The 15,828-nt window shown below is 45.7% G+C and overlaps 2 protein-coding genes across 5 annotated transcripts in view; one reads left to right on the top strand and one right to left on the bottom strand.

Annotated features, from left to right (window-relative positions):
* Positions 1 to 15,828, bottom strand: part of LOC144159530 (trypsin-1-like) — a 175,954-nt gene that overhangs the window by 93,647 nt on the left and 66,479 nt on the right. The window lies entirely within an intron of this gene.
* The window catches only part of LOC144159529 (complement C3-like), a 99,055-nt gene that overhangs the window by 25,258 nt on the left and 57,969 nt on the right, over positions 1 to 15,828 (top strand). For all 4 annotated transcript variants that reach the window (XM_077691086.1, XM_077691087.1, XM_077691090.1 and 1 more), the window contains exons 4-11: positions 3,002 to 3,202; positions 6,526 to 6,596; positions 10,216 to 10,359; positions 12,823 to 12,865; positions 13,019 to 13,103; positions 13,939 to 14,041; positions 14,411 to 14,653; positions 15,368 to 15,544. In XM_077691086.1, the coding sequence (XP_077547212.1) occupies positions 3,002 to 3,202; positions 6,526 to 6,596; positions 10,216 to 10,359; positions 12,823 to 12,865; positions 13,019 to 13,103; positions 13,939 to 14,041; positions 14,411 to 14,653; positions 15,368 to 15,544 (1,067 nt within the window). The remainder of the gene's footprint in view (positions 1 to 3,001; positions 3,203 to 6,525; positions 6,597 to 10,215; positions 10,360 to 12,822; positions 12,866 to 13,018; positions 13,104 to 13,938; positions 14,042 to 14,410; positions 14,654 to 15,367; positions 15,545 to 15,828) is intronic.

Genomic DNA, 15,828 nt, shown 5'->3' with positions numbered 1-15,828 from the left:
CCCATGACGACTCCATTTTTAATCCTAACCACCAGGTTAGCTTCGGATTGGATGGGAATTGGCTTGACTAACGCCAGCATAACCAACTTTGATCTTTCGCAACCTTTCGAGTGTTTGGTGCAGCGGACAGCAACACAATGTTGTGCGCGGATCTAACGGACGACGAGATCATGGTCAAAGTGACCGCGCTGCCGAAAAGCAACCCTGACTCCGGCGAAGACACTCCCAACCGCCCGTAGCCGTCAATGCAAGACATTGCGAAGAACACGTGACGTTTGCAGATATGCAAGCAGACGTTCTCACACGAAAGGGAAATCACTCGCGACTTCTTCAGTCGTATTTAAATGAAAGAAAGGTCGGTTTGTGACTCGCGGATTTTTCGGGCCGGTATTTTATTCGGGCTATTTTTCGTTCCCCTCCAGGTCCGAAAAATCGGTCGAGTCGGAGTCCAGCATGCGGGCTAAAGACGCGTTTCAGGTCGGATCATATGGGTCACCATAGAGGCGCCCTATCTGCCGTCAGCGGGGCTCACGTGATAGCGCATGTTGCCCGGTCTCGAAAACCGACACCGAGCGCGGTTGCTCGATAAGCCTCACGCGCGGTTCCGCCGTGTTGCCTAGGAAAAAAACGCCAGCTGCGCGCCTCTTGGAGAACGGGTTAGCTTACTACGCTTTGGACTTGCGTCGCACTAAAGGGCGTTGCACGCTATTGCGTGAGCGGTGTAAAAACTTGTGCCGTATTCGGCTCGTAAAAACTATCGCGGAATAATGCCATCTATATGATGTAGTCACAGGTGCGGAAAGTATAAAGAGGAGAGCACCTGCTTTGATTGGAAATACGTGGTGGTTGGAATTGGGGAAGTCGAAACACCGGATGAGGTATACTATCAACGCATTTATTAATAAACTAAGCTTTATTAGGGAAAATTTGTTGAGCTAGTTTTATGATGTAAAAAAATATGCGTACAACCAGTAAAAGGATGCAGCGCAAATGCAAAACACACCGACAATCACGGGAATTGCAATTCAAGAGTTATAAGATTATATTGCTGTGAGTTGCTTGTTTTATATATTTTCGGGGACACTAAGCTTGTGCAGGGCAAAAAAAAAAAAATATTTCGCTCCGAATCGCTGTCGCTGTATTGCAGTTGAACTGAGTTTAAGTTATTTGAAACTAAGGGGTGAAAATATGTTAATTAAGAGGTCCGAAGTAAAGAACCATTAGGAGCAAGGTTTTTTTGACACTTAAAACGGAGTCACCAATTTACCTGATTTTAGGGCCTATAGATACTGTAAATTGATTTACAACTTTTTGTCTATAAGTAACACCCGTAAACCCATTACACCCTACAAAAAAAACAGACAAACACCCTTTTACTAGGTGTATTGAACAAGAAAACACCCTTTTAAAAACACCCTTTTAAAAGGGTGTTTTCTTGTGTTTTTGTTATGGTGTACGGGTGTTATAAACGAAAAACACCTTTAAAGGGTGTTTTCGCTTGTCTTTTTATGGGGTGTAAGAGTCTTAGGTACATACAGCGGTTAACACATAAATCATTTTACAATGTAGAGGAGCCTTGCACCCTTTTTCAAACAGCCCGCTCCTTTCTTAGGCCACTAGCCACTCTTCGTCCAGTAAAGATTTATGCATACATGCTCATATGGCCCATACATGCTGTGGCCCACCTGGGTGACAGTGTGTATACCGAGAGACGGGTCTTGAAGAAGGGGAAGGCCATTAACTCGGCGGAGGGACGAAGTAAGATAATTCGGAGGCAAAGATTGGACTCGAGCAGCGCAGGACGGGAGCGGTTGGAGATTTGAAAATGGGAGACGCCCCCGTCCTGCAGTGGACTGAAAGGGGCCATGAAGGCAAAATACCAGCTTGGTTCACCAAAAAGACTGCTTTTTCCTGATAACATCGATACCAATTTTATCGCGAACTCGAAACAAATAAGCGAGATATCAATTAAAGCGGGCGAAGCAGTGGCGACGCCCCAGTCACTTTCTGGCAACTTTTATATGACGTCACAGAATCTTGTTTGAGCGATTGGCGGCGGACGACCTGAGTGAGCATGACTGAGCAGTTGTAGCTGTAGTGAGGCCTCTAGCTTCGTCTCATCGTATCATTTGAATGCAAACGTGCTGTTAGAACACTGATAGAAATGTTTTAGTGTTGACCTATATGACGTCACGCCCGCCCGTTACGTCATTGGGGCGCGAAATGTAAGTTTTTGAATATTTATTGCTGTTTTGCGTTAAAAAGCGTATTTCGTGGCTAGAATGGAGCTGAACGAGTTACCAAAGGCTAGTTCTTTCAAACTGAACAAACTTGTATTTTGTCTTCTTGGCCCCTTCGAACGGACACTGGAACACTTTTTTTTCAACTTTTCCGAGACCTTTAATGATTACACCACGTATACAGTCAACCAACACATCAACTACTTAGATTACGGGGTCGCAAAGTACCTAAGCCAGAAAATGACGGCTCTGTGCCCATCAAATAGATAAATTGCTCAGAAGATGTTTTCTCTTGGCCGGTCTTGGCGTTCTTAGACCGCTCCAATGACGTCATTACAGCGGTGTAGCGGCTATTGGCCGGCTTTCCTTCAGTTGCAGCAATGAATGCATTCGATAGCCACCAGAAAAAGAAAGGCACAAAAGCGAAAAGAAACGGAAGGTGTATCTGCTGCGACGAGCATATCACGGAGTGTGGCTCCGTGCTGGCGCTAACTATAGCTTTTGCAGTGCTCCCAGACGCGTAGAAAGAAAAAGATGGAAAGCGTTTTTCGCATTTATAGCAAGCACAGTCCCTTTAAATAGGCTGTTGAGGATGATGACATACCTCGCATTTCACAGCACGGCACGTGTTCGTCAGTTCATGTCAATATCTAAACTTCCACGGGTGTCGATACTGGTGGGTAAGGAAAAAAATACGCACTCACGCTTCGTCTATATGTCACTGCTTACGCAATAACAGAAAGGCTCTCGCGCAATCGCAGGTGAGTCCCGCTTGGTGCGCATGCACATCGACCCGCACAAGCTGAGCGCCGAGGAGATTCGCTCTGGCCAGCGCCGCTACCTGTCCCTGGTGGCCGAGTGCGGCCGCGACTACAAGAAGGAGGCCAGGCTGCTCATCAGCGACAAGAGCGGCTACCTGCTGCTGCAGAGCGACAAGCCCATCTACACGCCCAAGCAGACGGGTGAGCGCGGGCACGTTGAACTACACCCACGCTTTCCTCCTTCAACAACTGAATGAGGGAAATGCACGCAGGATTTGTACGGGATTAGTTGACCTACACGCAAAATGAAAACGTTACGGGAAAAAATTATGTCCGGGTTGGGACATTGTCGTTTCGTACTTCATAACAAGCTGTCGAGACTGCATGGTAACCACCACAGTGGCTCAGTGGCTACGGTGTTGTGCTGCTCAGCCAAAGAACGGCGGGTTCGGTCCCGCCCGCTTTTCACATGGAGGTTGAAAAAGCGGAAACCCCGGTGTGCTGAGATTTTAGCGCAAGTTAAAGGTCACCGAGTGGTCAAAATTAATCCGGAACTTCTTCGCGCTAAACCCTCAAAAATTGAATATGAACTTGCCGAGAGTGGTGAAATTCTTGGTCGAGGTATAGTCGAGCTGGTTTATCTCACTACCATGTAAGCACGGTTTCCAGGTGCATAGCGTACCAATTTCTTCCACAGTTGCTGCTGACATCGGAAAGCGGTCGCCGCACCCGTGCCTCGTTATGATATCAGTTATTCATGGCAGTCAACGCCGACCTGATAAGAAAGGTCGACCCGACCCGGTGATGACTTGGCTATTCCAGTGGCCAGGTTTAAAAGTGAAATTCATGTGTGGAACCATGAAAACCGCGTAACAAGATCATCTCATGCATACCCAAGCAACCACGGACGTCCGTGGAACGTCCGAAAAACAGCCGAACATCCAATGCCAAGTTTGGGCGGCCACTGTACATCCACTGTACGTCCATGCACGTCCACGTACTGTGGACATCCAGCAACGAATGTACAAAGGATATAGTATGTCCGATGGACATTCGCCTGTGGACGTACAATGTTAACATGATCGAAGCATCAAATAATGGCTTAAATTAAATATAAAAGCAAAAACTAAAATGCTACTCTGCTTTTCAATTAAAAGGATTTTGTACATAAACACCCTGACTTATACATTGCAGGTTAATCTGTGTTACTGAAATTAAACTGTACTAAAAGCACCTGGTGAAGATCAGATAACAGCAGACCTCTTGAAGGATGGCGTACAAATTGTACTAGTAAAACTGGCAAACCTGTACACGCAATGCCTAATGACCACGAGTGTACCAGAATCTTGGAAGAACGGGAACATCATCCTGATCCATAAGAAAGGTGACATGAAGGACTTGAAAAATTACAGGCCGATCAGCTTACTGTCCGTCGTCTACACGGTACTTACCAAGGTAATTGCTAACAGAATTTCTGCCACCTTAGATTTCAGTCAACCTAAAGAACAAGCGGGTTTCGTAAAGGCTATTCAAAAATGGACCATATTCACACGATCAATCAGGTGATAGAGAAGTGCGCAGAGTATACTGAACTCCTATATATAGCCTTCGTAGATTATCAGAAAGCATTTGACTCGGTCGGAACCTCAGCAGTCATTCAGGCGATACAGAACCAGAGTTTAGACGAGCATTATGCAAAAATACTAAAGGATATTTACAAAGGGTCCACAACTACCATCATCCTCCATAAGGAGAGCAGTAAAATACCTATAAGGAAGGGCGTCAGACAAGGAGACACAATATCTCCAATGTTATTCACAGCATGTTTAGAAGAAGTATTCAGAACGTTGGATTGGGAACAGGTGGGAGTAATGGTTAAGGGAGAATACCTCTTTAACCTCAGATTTGCTGATGACGTTGCCTTGCTAAGTAACTCAGGGGACGAATTGCAACGCATGCTTACCGCACAGGACAAACATAGTAGAACCGTGGGCCTGAAAATAATATGCAGAAAACTAAAGTAATGATCAATAACCTCGGGACAGCCCAGCGATTTGAGATAGGTGGCGAGGCAGTAGAAGTGGTAAGCGAATATATCTACTTAGGCCAAGTTGTGACTCCGGATCCCAACCATGAGGCAGAGATAATTAGAAGGATAAGAATGGGGCATTCAGCAGGCATTCTCAGATAATGAACAGCAGCCTACTATTGTCCCTGAAGAAGAAAGTGTATGACAGCTGCATCTTACCGGTACTCACCTACGGGGCAGAAACTTGGAGGCTCACTAAGAGGGTTCAACTTAAATTGAGAACGACTCAGCGGGCAATGGAGCGGAAAATGATAGGTGTAACACTAAGGGACAAGAAGAGAGCGGAGTGGGTCAGGGAGCAAACTGGTGTTAAAGACATATTAGTAGAAATTAAAAAGAAGAAATGAACGTGGGCAGGACATGTAATGCGAAGGCAAGAGAACCGTTGGTCGTTAAGGGTAACAGAGTGGATCCCTAGAGAAGGCAAGCGTTGCAGGGGGCGGCAGAAAGTTAGATGGGCAGTTGAGATCAAGAAGTTTGCGGGGATAAATTGGTCACAGTTGGCACAGGACCGGTGTAATTAGAGATTAATCGGAGAGGCCTTTGCTCTGCAGTGGGCGTTGATAGGCTGACGATGATGATGACTAAAATTAAGGCTAATTTAACTTTTTTGAAGCACCTCACCGATTGCAATGATAATCTCTGGAATCAGTGGAAGGGTATATAATTGAGAACCGCAATATAACGTGTGAAGCAAGTTTACCGTGTGCGTGTATACTTATCTGCCCGATAGTGCGTTGGTGTTGTGCGGTGTAGCATTCGTTGTAGATACGGATGCTTCTCGTTAATACATTTGTGATTCTGTAAATTTTTACTGAACGTCAGAAATACGTCCGATTTCGGACGTCCGAGTGGACGTAGGGAAGTGCTAAATCCGGACGTCCCGCAGACGTACATGGTATGTCCATCGGCTCTGCGAGGGACGTTCACCGGACGTCCGCTAGAGCCGGAATGGGCGTACGTTGGATGGCCGACGGACGCCCGGTGGTTGCTTGGGCATAGCCTCCTGTCTATGGCTTGGGTAACCAGTATGAAGCAGAGGTTGTCGCCGCTCTGAATCCATTAAAAAGTACTCGTTGCTGACAACACGCGGATGAAAATTCGTAAACTCCCTTCAGGTGGCAATTAGTGCGCAATTGAGCTGCAACTGCATTTTTGTTGCAACCTTGTCGACACAAGGTGCTATAGCGATTTAACGTCTTCAGCCCGTTGCACCGCATATCAGGAAACGAAAGGCCTTCATATGAGGAAAGAAATAGCGTATGAACTTTACAGAAGTTATGTTCATCAATTTGGGCGTTAAGAAACTCGTGTCGTGAGAAAATTCAGATAGTTTCAAGACATTTCTTTACGAGTGCAGGTCATCGAAGGAGTAAACATTTGGAAGTACATTTACGAACCGATTTGACTAAATTGGTGCGAAAAATATTTGCAGTACACTTGAGGATGATCGCCGTCGGTGAAGACCTGGTGCCATCGAACGGGAGTCTCAAGCTGGAAATAAAGGTATGCGGGGAGGTTATTCAATCACTTAGTAACTTTTCCTCCTGGTTTCAGTAATAAAAGCACGTGCAACTTTTGCATCCCATTGCGTCGTGTGCGATATGCAGCGCGAGTTTACGACGTCGTGCTTCACGCTGTGTGCATTACTCTCTTTTATTTTAAGCGCATGCTGTATCTTTGTATAAAGCTACCGCATTTACTCGCATAATGATCGCACTCGCGTAATGATCGCACCACTGAAGTTTGTCGTCAAAGTTAGATTTTTTGTATTTCCCGCGCAATGAACGCACTCTCAACTAGCCTCAGCAATATGTCGTATGTGTACCAAGTCTAGCTGATGATGATCGTGCACACCTCTGTTTCCTTCCCATTTAAAGAGGACATGACTACATTGTTGCGGCAGACTTGCCAGATATTAGCGATATCAGCAAGCATGTGTTCAATATTGATGAGGAAGAAACTCTCACTAAATGCACATAATGTACTCACAAGACAAAGAAAAAACGCGCTCAGGTTGCTGCGTCGGCAGCCATGTCTGTTTTGATGTCCCGCACTGTGACAGCGACAGCCACTTATCGGTCGAGCTGTTGTAAATCACAGCTAACTCGTTCCGGCGCGTTCCGTAATTCATGAAAACACTGCATTTTGCGTCGCTTTTCAAAGGGGCTTGCGGCGGTGTGCGAAATTTTTATTGTTTTTATTTGTTACGTTAATTATGCCCATGAGACCTACCGTAAAAATTTTGGCAACTTGCTTGCGTTCTCTGTGCTCAAAAATTTTTCGCGAAAAATTTACCCCGCGTAATGAACGCACCACTAAATTTGCACCATTCTTTTTTCAAAAAGAAGTGCGACTATTACGCAGTAAATACGGTAAATTGCAAAGCGTAACTCGCCAAATATGCAATGCCTTGCAGCATGTTTAGTGCCGCTTTTGATCGCTCGAAAACGCTCAGGACTCCTGTCGAATGCATCGCAGCGAGCCCCATTATTCATATACCAGGGGTGAGACAGACCAAACAGATTTGGGAGCAGTTTTCGGAGCAGCAAAATTTCGATTTTGGAGCAGAAGAATCTTGATTTGGAGCAGTTAGGGACATTTAATACATCGTCTCGTGAGCTTAAAAAATCATTATTTCAGCAATTTGCAGGGTCAAGTGCACATTTCAATCAGTTTTGAATACACAGAACACTCAAACAGCCTTACCTGAAAGAGTTTTTAAGAGTATCACAAAGTACTAACTGCACTACCTTTTTCCTAACTGGTGATATTGTGTTGCGCCTGCACGCAACACTGACAACAAAACTGCAGTTAACATTTGAGAGTTTTAGCAGTCCGTCTGTTCTGTTGGTTGCTTTGTTACCGGGTTTACCGGGCCGGTCTGCGCCTGCGCGCGCGGAAGGGCGAGGAGGCGCGGGAAACTAATCCCCCTACGGCTACGAATGCCCAAGTGCCCAGACAAGTCCCGGTGAGCACGGTAACTACGTACACGACGGAACAGACGAACTGCTAAAACTCTTATCAAATTTAAGGGCTCCGCAATTGTGGCGTTTTTTTTTTTGCCGTTTTAATGCTAAAATTATTATTTTTGTAATCCCAGGCTGTGTTGTACGAACGACTGTAGTCCCGGCAACAGTTGAGCAGCTTCGAGCTAACGGTCGCATAGCCCAACCAGCCTACCCGTTTTAGTCCCCGGGGCGCAGGTTCACCCTATGGTCATTTGAGTAGCGTTAATGTTTAGCCACCTAGATTTTGGCATTACATTTCACTTTGCATACATCAAGTGTTATAGTCGCGTTCTATGGCAACCGTGTAGTCCTGCAGCTATTGGGCGCTGCCTGAACAGGTCGCGGCGCCGCAGCACAGCCCGCAACTTTCGTGTCGATCGTTCCATCCCCGAGGCCCGCGATCGCGCTTCGAAGCACAGCAACACCTCAACATTTTACAACAGCACAACAAGCCAAAAAATTCACTTCACGAACCCGATTATAGACGCGCGCACCGCGTTTCGCACTCAAGAACAAACCACGCCGAAGTCATAGGCCCCACATTTCAATGAACTTTTTTTCGAGCCGCCCAACCTCCCGTAATCTGGCACCAATCTCAAACCGTATCCTCGCGTTAACGCCACTGTTCAGAGCCACAACAGATAGAATGAATGGACTGGAACTCAGCTGATAGCGTAAAATAAACCAGGGAAAATATCGGCGATACGCACTGAGCGCGTTGGTAGCAGCCAGATCAGGTGGCGGCCATATTTGTTGCCACAGCGATGCCTAATCGAGAAGGCCGTTTCTGCGAACCCGGATGGAAAGCGAATCGAGTTTTAGAAGCTATCGCTTGCTTCGTTTCAGTCTTTCTATTTGTGCCATTTCTGTGTTTGCGATTGACCGACGATAAAAGCGGTGACCGGGATGCGGGAGGCTTTTGTCCCCGCCAAAACTGACATGAGCATTAAAATCCGTGCCGTTGAGGCTCTTCTGGAGCAGTTTGGCGCAATTTTCGCCATTTTTGTGCTTTTGGAGCAGCTTGGCGCAGGAAAATGGAATTGTATCAGAAAGGCGCAATATGCGCAGCTGTCTCACCCCTGATATACAGACGACTCCCGTTAATACGAAGTCCACGGGGCCCGCAACAATTGACCGAATTTCCAATTAAACAAAAGTACAAGAACAACATTGTTACTAGTTCGGAAAACGCCTCCCTTCTTGATTGTGTCCCGAATATCGACAGACGCCGTCAATTCAAGCGTACGACACGGGTTTCCCTAATAGCTAGTTGAGACTTATCGAAGCCTGCCTGTCACACGGCGATTTATGAACTGAGCAGCCGCTTTATGGACTGCGCGCTGCCTCAGTTGCGGTGGCGCCAAAATAGTGCAGATTAAAATTTGGAATCTTATCGAGAAATAGAGGTCACCTCGATGCTTTTTCTTCGAAATAACTGCCAAATAACCGATATAACGTGGTTTATCTTCGAAGTATTGAGCGATTTCTTCTACTGAATTGCACGTGAAATTGCTGGGACCAATTGCCGGGATCATTTCCATTGAGCGAAAATTCCGATTTAAGTGACTTCGAATTATCGAGAGTCGACTGTACCGTCTATTTTAGAGTCGTTTTCTTCTCAGTGCGCAATCTGTAAAAAAGTGCCGTATTTATGCGATTATAAGGCGGTCACGATTATCATTAGGCGAGGGTGCAGTTTAAAGAGTAAGAAAATCGCCATACGTGTGTGTATGTATATATATATATATATCTCCGTAGTCTCAGTCATACCCCGCCTAATATTCGAAACTCAGTGTGTGTGTGTGTGTGTGTGTGTGTGTGTGTGTGTGTGTGTGCGTGTGTGTGTGTGTGTGTGTGTGTGTGTGTGCGTGTGCGTGCGTGCGTGCGTGCGCGTGCACGCGTGTGTGTGTGTGTGGGTGGGTGGGTGGGGTTTGAGCTTCGAATAAGGCGGGGTATGACTATGAGACTACACATTTTGTAAAAAGAAGAAAAAAAAACTCTCCTTATATTCGAATATATACGGTATACGGCTTGAGTGTCTCGCTGCTCCGCAACGAGAGAACTATGGCAGTGCGGTGTTTCAGCGGACTAACGCAACCACGTGACGTTTCCAGAATCCCCAGAACATCGTCACGTACCAGACGGTGCTCAGCACGAACGACAACGCCTCGGCGACCGGCATGTTCAGCCACTCGTATTCTTTCCCGGAATTGGCAATGATCGGCCAGTGGAAGGCCGTGGTCACGTACGGATCCTATGTAAGCCGCCCAGGGTCATCCATGCCACACTTTTGTACTTGCTTGCGCTCGACGCGTCCTATTTTTACGGCAAAGTCGTGCCGTCGGCGACGTCTTCCGGTCGCAATACTTTTCGCCGTCTTACACCCCTTCTTATCTTCTACCAAATGATAAACAGCGATTGCGGAGAAGTCTAAAAAACTGTGTAGGGAAACTCATATGTGCGCTGTTGTTTTAGTGTGGATAATGTGTACCATACTAGCCTTAACGTCAAGCCTTAAGCTTAGTAATTGTTGGGAAAAACAGTCGCGCATGCCTTAAGTCATAAATACATGCTTAAAAAATGTTAGGCTGTCTGAGTACTGTTGTTTACATATACAGTGTAGATGTGAGGGAGTTTGGAATTGAAGCGCGTGTCAGCAACTATTACGATAATTACGTTACTGGTAATACAATGTACGCTTTAGCGTACGTTGTATTACCAGTGAACAGGGTGAAAGAAGATTGCCAGCGGAGCAGTCGCTGCAGGAAACTAGTTTTAATGAGCACTATATAAGATGGAGACAGCGGAGAGAATAAACAAGTTAAAACTGAGCCGAAAGCAAAAAAAAAAAAAAAAAACATTAGATAAGCATGGTAACATACGACGTGCAGGCAAGAAAGATACGCATAAAAAAAAAATGTCATAGAACAATAAATTGTGCAGCATCTATTTTTTCCCGACGAGTTCTAGTCCTGTTTTGCTCCTGTGGTCGTCCCTCGACGTAACCGAGAGAGCGAGGAGGAAAGCAATATGCCGTCGGTGTCAACGTTTATAGATACGCTGGTCGGTGTCGCGGTAGGCATGGACCGCGACGGCGACCCGCTACGAGGGTAGCCCGCATCGTTGGGCGTTCGCCGATGAAACGATCACTGCAGCTGAATGAGCTGCCCGAACTAGAGCTCTCGTATATCGCGTAGCGCCAGAGTTCCGCGTGTGATTGCCATTTGCCGCGGGTTCCCCTACGACAGCGAAGCCCGCTTTCAGTGCTGCGCACAAGACACCTTTTCAGTCAGTTCTACTGCTTAAGTGACCGACGGTGCACGGTTGCGGTGGCAGCGGCGGCCACTCAGCCGATGAGCAGCCGAAAATTTGTCAAAACTATACAAAGTACCAGATTATATATATCTTTTTATTTTTTTATATTTTATATTTTTCTAGTTTTCTAATTATTTTTCTAGATATATATTTTTTTCTCTATGATCGCGCTGTCCCGCAGGGGCCGGCATGCGCGTGCGCCGACTTTGGCGCGGCGGCCGGGCAGCGGCTTTGCCGCACGAATTTGAAACTCAAGATGGCGGATGAACGCGCAAACCTAGGGTAGCTATATACAGGAATGCTAGCCCGAACACTGGCTCAGCGCCGCCGACGCCAGAATCCAGAGGTGCGCGCCGGAGCAGCAGCTATGCGCCGTCACCAAGAAGACTCTGCAGTTCGCGCTGCGCCCAAATTTCGCATTAAGGGAGTATCGTAATCGTCAGCCAATTTTTTTTATTGCGTAAGCGCTTTTTTTTTTTTTGTGAACTCAACGAGCTAACCCGTGTGCCCGTGTGTAACCCTTGAAGTGCCACTTTCACAGTATACCAATACGCTATTAATAAAAGGCACCAGGGCCTTGCTGTTTTCACATACGCGTGCATTACCCCAGGAAAAATGTCGTTCTAGCGATGCACTTGCGTAAGCACTGAAGCCGAGGCTCAGTGTACAGCGCTTCATAGGTATACAGGCGGTTTTATAAACGTATTTAACGCAAAGGCTTACGGCTTTCATATCTTATACGAGTCCTTCAGCATTGTCCGGAAAAGAAAATGTGCTCACAGCAATGCATTTGTGTAGAATAGTGAAGCCGACTTTATAGCGGTGTATACCGTTTCATAGGGATTCCTGGGGTTCCTTTGGATGTATTTAATAAAAGGGCGCTAAAGCCTTTATACTTTAACGTCAGACACATAATATTTCTTCTTGAAACACGCCTACTCAGCAATGCATTTGCGTAGAGCAGTGAAGCCGACTTCAAAATGGCTAGGTGCATAGTGCCGCACAGAAACACATGCGGTATTTAATTTACTCAGCAAATTTAACAATTTGATAGGGGTCTTTGGGACCATATACTTTGGTACATAGCTTCTTAAGCTGCCCTGTAAAAATGTCTTCCCAGCAAAGCGTTTGTGCCTCGCAGTCAAGCCAATTTTAAAAGCACCTGGCATTTAAGTGTTTGATAGGGATACATGGGGCCTTTGAAGGTATTTAATAAGAGGCCATAGGACCTATCGTTTTTGCTATTTTTAAATAGAGGTTTCGCGTGCCCGAATAGACTGCGCCCCTTTTCCAAACAAATTTAGCTTCTGAGCTGCGGTTTCGTTTTCACCTGTAGAACCGTATAAACAAAAAGAAAGTGTGAGAGGTCTCGACCTTAAACGAGTTACCTCTATTTTTGCTTTCAGTTTACGCAAGAAACTGAGGTCCCATTCGAGCTTCAGGAATACGGTACGTTTCGTGCTTATTTTGTTGTCTTTTTTTCTCTGGCACAATTTTAGTGTTGTCGCAACATGGAATTCTACTCTTTTGCGGCCATAAGCGTTCTTTTTTTTTGCGGGAGAGGCAGGCACCGATGTTAATATTTTGTTCTCTTGTCTCCAGTCTTACCGACTTTCTCTGTCACCCTGACTGTTCCCAGTGTCATTCTCACGGAACAAGATTTCGTCGAAGGCGAGTTAGAAGCCAAGTAAGTCTACGCATTGTGTTTACTTTGACTGATGAGCGATCCTAAATAGAAGTTGCTCTAGGCATACATCATCAGAAGTATTGACAACACACCTGAGTAATGGAATGTTTATTGAATTAAGAACATTCGGAGCAAAAAAAAAAAAAAGAAATGGCGGCGTATAGTGGAGCGGGCGACAGCAGGCGACAGAGCGAATTTTTTATGCAGTGGATGTAGTATTTCATTTGCTATCGCAAAAAACAAACTTCCATGAGTTGTTTAGCAAAGGAACACTGCAATTATCATTGATGTATTGATTTTCTGCCTTATATTTGCATAATCTTTTGTTCTTGTTCAAAAATGTTGACAAGTATGAACGTTGACACCGGACGTAGACGTTTAAATTTGGCTGTGGGTATATAAACCTATTGTGCAGTATCTGTTCACTTTGGCCAGGTGGCTGAATTGAGTCACAGACAGACAGACAGACCAAAATTTTCGTGTTCAAGTAGCCCAAGAAAGACTATCATCTTTAAAAATGAATCTGGATGAATCGGTGTAGGAGTGTTGGTTAGCCCTCCACCTTCCAATGGATAACGGGTTGGCGGTGAATACGAGGACGTGATACGTGATTTTTAATCCAATTGCACTGTTAAGCTTATTGAGCAAAAAAGCCACTCTCAGCGGCTCACGGCGTCCGTAGCGGCTCATAAACGTTAAATAATGCCGCAGAATGCCAAAGAGAATTGTTATTTGAAGTGATATCGAGTTTGATGTTCTGAAAAGTCATTGCACTGCTCGCAACAGTGTTTTCCTGTTAAATACTATACAATATGATTTTTGTTTTTCGTGAAAGGTACGTCTATGGAAAACCAGTGGAAGGTTCAGCAACCTTCAAATTCAAAATCAGAAACGAGGGCGGTAAGGACACGGAGCATGGGTCAACATCCTATAAGGAGGTAAGTGGGTGTTGGTTTTGCACTTTGTGATATGGCGCATTAACTTTCTTGTTGTTGAATCTCCCTAGGCAATTAACGGTGCGACTTTTGCTCGACCCTCTCAATTCTTCTCGTTTGTAGGATTTCACTGGGGCCAAACAGAAACACGTACTAGAAGAACGCATACACTTGATGTAAAGATGTGCACTTGATGTAAAGTGCAGTCTTTACAGAAAGTGTACATGTCTTCAACCGTACCAAAACACATATGCATTTGTCCTGCAGCTCATGTCTAATGAATTCAGCAAGCTACTAGTTCCCTTTATAATTCACTATAGTTTGTAGTTCTAGTGGCAGCAATGAAGGGCTCTTGGGCGTTCTTTCGCGCAGCTTGCCTTTGGAAAAGCAAGGTTCCGCATATCCATTGAGGATCTGAAGATGGTCCGGCGCAAACGGTGGAGTCCCCTGGTGCACGGCAACCGGTTCGTGGTGGAGGCTGATGTCCTCGACAAGGCGACCAGCAAACGCGTCACGGCGGTGGACGACTCCGCCGTGTTCGCCACTTCGCCCTACCTAGTCGGCTTCCGCCACACCCCCAAGGACTTCAAGCCGGGCACCGTGACTGTTGTTGTGGTTAGTCGGGACTATTCGATTTCACATTGACATCTTGAGTCGAATGCAGTAGGCACTTGCTAGCGTTTGAGAAGTGAACAGAAACATAGACCTGTGCGGTCGTGCTGCTTTTTCAAACTGGGGGAGCTCATGTGTTTAATAACTGCTTATGTTCAAAACCAATCATCATCGTCATCATAATGAACAGCCTATTTAGGACACTGCTGGGTGAAGGCCTTTCCCATTGACCTCCACCTGCTGCTGTTCTGCACTGCTAGAGTTCGTTTCTATTTGTAGACTATTTGTAGAAAATTTCTGTTCAATCGGATTGATTGAATGTAGGGTTTAACGCACCAATGCAACGCAGGCAATGAGGCGTGCCGTAGTGGAGCGCTATGGATTAATTTTGACCACGTGGGGATCTTTAACGTGTGCTGAAATCTTGTACGCACGGGTGTTTTTGCTTTTCGCCTCCATCATAAAAGTGGCCGCCGTGGCCGGGAATCTAACCCACGACCTCGTACCAATCTGATTCGAACGTTTTCATAACCGTGTACCCCCGCAAATACCTAACACTACACCAAATTGTCCTAATAATAGTTGAAAATGCTGTCAATAATTGCGTTCAATTCCATTATGTATTTCAGTCCTCATTGCAGTGAATGACACGCCGAATGATGTGATGAATACCAGCGTGAGTTGAGGTTCTAAGGACTTTATGGCTCTTTGTGGCAGGCTGACATCAAGCACCTGAATGGCAAACCTGCTCCCGGCATTCGTTGCGAAGTGTCCGTCCTAAACGACCAGGAATTGGATGTTCATGTCGACGCTACCCAGTCCGTTACAGATGCCACGGGTAGAGTGGCATTCCTAGTTCAGACGGAACGACACTACACTCTTCTTAAAGTCAAGGTAAGAACGTAGTCAAGGCAACAACAGCTTGCATAGCAGTCTACCACAGGACTATATGAAAGCCAAAACGAAAACAGTCAATTTTGTTCGCAGTCTATCTGAAAGAAGGTGCAGTCGAACCTCGTTATAATGTAGCAGTATCGGGACAGTAATTTAGTTCGTCATATCTGACATTCGCTGTAACAGTAGAGCTAAAAATCGATGCAAACCAATCGGTAATCTGGCTCTCGCAAAAGCCATTGATACAAAAACTCATCATTCTAATCTTCGAACCTATTATAATC

Source organism: Haemaphysalis longicornis, unplaced genomic scaffold (genome assembly GCF_048455015.1).
Source record: "Haemaphysalis longicornis isolate Haplotype H1 unplaced genomic scaffold, Haemaphysalis longicornis Haplotype H1 scaffold_10, whole genome shotgun sequence".
Classification (NCBI taxonomy): Eukaryota; Metazoa; Arthropoda; class Arachnida; order Ixodida; family Ixodidae; genus Haemaphysalis; species Haemaphysalis longicornis.
The sequence above is the reverse complement of the archived record's forward strand: the minus strand, read 5'-3'. Positions and strand labels throughout refer to the sequence as shown.